Below are 5274 nucleotides of genomic sequence, written 5' to 3' on the forward strand. Positions count from 1 at the left end.
ATCTGCTATGAATGTGTAGGGGTCCTAGTTCCAGGCCATGCATGCTCTTTGGTTGGTGACTCACTCTCTGTCAGCCTCCATGAGTCCAGTTAGTTGACTCTAGATCTTCTTGTGGTATCTTTGATGCCTCTGTCTTTCTCAATCTCCTAGAGTCTCATGTTTGAATGTGGATTCTCTCCATCTGTATTCATCAACTGCTGAAGATTCTCAGAGGACAGTTACACTAGGCTTCTGTCCGTAAGCACAGCAGAGTATCAGTAGTGTTGGCTGTTGGCTTTCTTTCATGGGAAGCATCTCAAATTGGACCAGTCATTGGTTGGCACTTCCTTCAATCTCTGTTCTATTTTTATCCCTGCACACCATGTGGGCAGAACATATTTTATGTGGAAGGTTTGGTGTGTGGGTTTGGGTCCCCTCTGATGGAAATCTCTTATGGCTACAGGAGGTGGCAATTTCAGTTTCCTTATCCCCAACTACTAGGAGTGTCAGCTAAGGCTACTTCTATAGACTCCCAGAAGCCTCCCCTGTCCCAGGTCACTAACACATCTTTTCAGAGATGTGCCACCCCCCCCCTACCGATTTCTAGTCTCCCTCCTAGCCCTTCCCACTCCCTAATACTTAACCCATCTCCTGTTATCCTCTTCATCCCTTCTCCTGCCCTGTTCCCTTCCTCCATCAATTCTTGATGTTTATTTTATTACCCATTCTGAATGATAATACAAGCATCCTTCCTAAGGCCCTCCTTGTTTCTTAGTTTCTTTGGGTCCATGGACTGTAGCATCTCATGCTGTATTTAAACGACAGAGGATTGCTGAAAATAATGACAATGGACTTGAAAGCACAGAAAGTCTTTCTGTCCATTATCTGGTTATAGTTACAGGCAAGGGGTGATCTGACAAGGAAGTCATTTCACAGCAAAGTCAGAGAGGACTCATGGGAGTAGCAACTCTTTTGGTTAGGTTGAAGTGCCTGGGACAGCTTTACCAGATCCTCACTATTTCTGTGTTTTCTGAAAGGAAATCAGAGTATTCCATGGGCTCCCAGGTGGCAGTGGTCAGGACATGCTAGAAAATTAAGGCAGTGCCTTCAAAAAAATTGCCATAGTTGCAATTGAAGAGCTTTGTACTGGAGGCCAGAGACTCATAGCCTCACTTGGCGGTGTGGAGTGGCAGACAGAAGACAGGTACAGTTGATATTGACAATGTACAATAAGAGAATATACTTTCACAGCTTCATTCTCCAGGATAGAGGACTAGACAGGTACCAGAATAAGCTCAGAGATATCAAAGTTAGCATAAAATCCTCAACCTTCATGTAAATAAAGTACATCTCCTAGGGAAATCAATACAGGAATCAGGATAAAGTTAGCTTTAAAAGAGGATTATAGCTAGGAGCATATCTGAGTGGTAGAGTGTTTTCCCCTATGCCTGCAAAGCTCAGGTTTATTCTCCAAGCATATCATATCAAAGATACGGTTAACCTAAATGTTAAAAACAACATCATCATCATCAACAACCACAACAAAACTGTCTTAGGGTCTCTATTCTTGCAACAAAGTACAACAAAGCACCATGACCAAATAGCGTGTTGGGGAGGAAAGTGTTTACTCTGATTCCACTTCAATAGCACTGTTCATCATCAGAGGAAGTCAGGACATGAACTCAAACAGGGCTAGAACTTGGAGACAGGAGCTGATGCAGAAGACATGGAGGGGTGCTGGTTATTGGCTTGCTCAGCCTGCTTTCTTATAGAACACAGGTAACAGAAATCAGATGGCACCATCCCCAGTGGGATTAGCTCTCCACATCAACACTATAGGCTTGCCTATAGCTAGATCTTATAAGGACATTTTCTTAATTGAGGGTCCTTCCTCTCATGTGACTTTAGCTTGTGTTAAGTTGACATGACGTAAATCTAGCCAGCAGCTGCTTTCACTCCCACATAAATTTAATAACTTAAAATTCACTTTCCTCATCACCCCAGACTTTTGTTGTTGTTCATTAAGGAGCTGAAATCAATCACAATGCAACAAATGCATGCCTTGTCCTTGTTTGTTCTGCTCAGAAGAAAGTTAGATATGCTTATGGGGCAGTGATGTATCTATGAGCATTAATGCAAAAATAGCACCCTCATTAGACTGCAAAGCCAGCTGGGTAGAAGTGGCATTCAGCTCATTATTGCATTACCAACTCCCACTCACTGTAATGCAATTTCAGGCCATAAGTAAATGACAGTAATTCTAACATAGGCAGACAGTGAGGCATTCATTGCAAAGAAGATCCAAGTCTGGGGCACCCATTACCCAGTGCCTCCTTGACTATATATACATATATAATATATAAATATATTATATATCACTAAATGCTTTTTGAAAGGTGTATAGAACAACATTTACAGAACAATTATTTATCATAGCTAACTCCATAGACAGATCCAATATCTCCCCCAAACAGAATGAACATGTTGTGATGTGTTTGTACAATGCAGTGAAGATGAACAATCAAAGCCTCCATTCACCTTGGAAAATTCTGACAAATAGAACAATGGCTGAAAAAAGTTAGATTAAAACAATGAACACCTTGAGGAACTATAGTCCATTTGTATCAAGTCCAAGAAAGCACAACATTAATACAGACAGAAGTCAAGGTCATACTTTCTTACATTGTGAGAGAAGGCAAGATCCACGCATTGGAAAACGGTATGATGAAATGTCTTATTTCTCATCTTAAGAAGTTCTCCCATGAGTTATTGGCCTTAGATAGTTCACTGAGATGAACTGACACTTTGTGCAACTTCAACAAAATTAAAATTAAAATATCCATCCCTCTATTGTTTGGCCATTGTTACATTGGCCACCTAACATTACCTGATTTGCCTTCTTGTCTCCCACTTCAATCCATCCTATCCAAGTTTCCTTTGTTCATCTATAGGTAGATTCTGGGCAACATTTCTTGCCAGGACTGATGTAGGATTTTGTAGCACTATTGTACCTGTGTGTATATTTTCAAGGTGTTTGTTGTAGCTCACAGGGTTGGTAGCCTGGGCAACACTGACGATTGTTTTTAGCTGCATTAAAATCCTGTACACTGTCGTGCCCATGTATGTTTGGGTTCCTCGTGCTACACCAATCTGCAAAGCAAGAAAAAATAAAACACAGGGAAGTTCTTGGAAGGTGTGAGAAGGCCTTTAGAAGAAAGTAGAAAGGATGACCAAGTTTACATATCCTGGTCAATATTGAAGGAAATTAATTCTAAGATTTTTGCAATGTCCTTTATTTTTTAACATCCTGAAGACGTATTCTCCTTAATGAGCATTCTCTTCAGAGCACTTTTGACGTCTTTGTTCCTCAGACTATAAATCAGGGGGTTGAGCATAGGGTTGAAAAGGCTATGGAATAGCAAGAGATACTTCTTCTGCTCATTGGACTTCCCATGTTGAGGCCCGATGTACATGACAATGGCTGTACCATAGAAGAGTCCAACGACACAGAGATGAGAGGAGCAAGTGGAAAAGGCTTTCTGGCGACCTTGCTGTGACTTGATCTTTAGGATGGCACACAAAATATGAGTATAAGACACTACAATTGAAGAAAATGGTCCCACAAGCACAGACACAGCTCCAGCCAAAACCATGACCTCATTGATACGGGTGTCTGAACAAGCAAGTTTGAGAACAGCTATAATTTCACAGAAAAAGTGATTCACTTTCTGTGAGCCACAGAAGGGTAATGGTAACAGTAATACAAGATGGACCAGGGCCAAGAGGACACCTAAAATCCAGGAAGTGAGTACCAGTATAACACAAACTCTCCAGCTCATGATGACAGTATATCGGAGTGGGTGGCAAATGGCCACATACCGATCATAGGACATCACCACCAGTAGGAGACATTCCGTGTGTGCAAATGTTAAAAAGAGAAAGGTCTGTGTCATGCAACCAGCAAAAGAGATCGGCTTGGCTGGATCCATAAGGTTTACCAGCATCTGGGGCACTGTGTTGCAGGCATAGGCAATGTCAACAATGGCCAGGTGAGACAGGAAGAAGTACATGGGGGTGTGGAGTCTGGAGTCCAGGCAGATAAGCCCCAGGATGGTCCCATTCCCCAGCAGGGTGAAGGCATAGAACAGTGAGAAGAGGACAAAGAGGAGCATCCGCATCCTTGGGCTGAGTGGAAACCCCAGAAGGATGAACTGTGTAATCAAGGTCTGATTTCCTCCCATTTTCCTGTGAAAGAGAGTTTAAACCTGGTATGAATGTTCAAAGTAGGTATTTGGATAGTACATTTGTGCCTGTTATGGTGAATGCTTTTAAGAAAACACTCCATGATATTCTTGTTTTGTTAGTCACTAAATTAAAAGCTTTTGTATGTTTTAAATGAATCAGAAGGAAATGTGTGTTCTATAATCTGACTGCTAATATATTACATCATTCAGCAAATGCTGCTTTCATGTTCAAACCAATTTTTACTGAAACATGGTAATATGTTTCCATCATGGTGGTGGCTGTACAGTTTAGTTGAGGCAGACAACTATGTACATGTGCTGTATATAGTCATTTTCATGTGGAATTAAGGTGAGAAATGTATCAACCATTCTTCTATCAACTTTTCTTATAAATACAAAGTATGTTATAATTTTAATATTTACTGTCATGGATTTCAGAACTAATAAAACACAGTAAACCTGAATGTCATAGAGCGATTGGAAGTGTGTTATAACTCCAGCTGGGTTTAGGTTAGGGATCACTGTTTTTTCACTTTTGTGTCCACAGATGGTCATAGGGCTAGAATATAGTTATCTTTGGTTCTGTTATGCTCTGTGCTTCATTTTATACACATATACTTCCCTGTGGACACTCAGAAAATTCTGTTGTGTCCCCTACATCTTGCTTAAGAGCCTGTGTAGAACATACTCCAAGCGCATACATATAATGTATATATCCTCTAGAATCCCAACATTGTTCAATTCATGTGTCATATTCTCTTTTATTCTTCTCTATTTTACTCAATTTCATTAGTAGAATTGCCATGTGAATAATTTAATGATATTTTAAAGTCTTCAGTTGAAGATGTTGACTGAATCAAAGATTCAAGCTTAAGCTTTTACTGTAGATTCATATTTAAAGAGTCTTCTGCATACAGTTTAAGGACAATGTAAATTAATTATTTTATTAACCCGGTGCTATTTTCTTTGAGGCTGTTCAGATGCTTAAATCCCTTTCAACAGAGAGAAGGTTTTTTAAGCTTTGAACCGCAGCTTTTAAACCACTGCTGTA

General features: G+C 40.3%; 1 protein-coding gene across 1 annotated transcript; it reads right to left on the reverse strand.

The window, feature by feature from the left end:
• Positions 1-3278: 3278 nt before the first annotated feature.
• LOC116902857 (olfactory receptor 13) lies at positions 3279-4220 on the reverse strand. Its single transcript, XM_032905186.1, has one exon. It carries the CDS (start codon positions 4218-4220, stop codon positions 3279-3281), a length of 942 nt encoding a protein of 313 aa, XP_032761077.1.
• Positions 4221-5274: the final 1054 nt, after the last annotated feature.

The sequence above is a fragment of the Rattus rattus genome, chromosome 6, assembly GCF_011064425.1.
Source record: "Rattus rattus isolate New Zealand chromosome 6, Rrattus_CSIRO_v1, whole genome shotgun sequence".
Classification (NCBI taxonomy): Eukaryota; Metazoa; Chordata; class Mammalia; order Rodentia; family Muridae; genus Rattus; species Rattus rattus.

Excerpts from the sequence above, each read along its gene's own strand:
- LOC116902857 (XM_032905186.1), bottom strand. The coding sequence starts at position 4,220 with ATGGGAGGAAATCAGACCTTGATTACACAGTTCATCCTTCTGGGGTTT.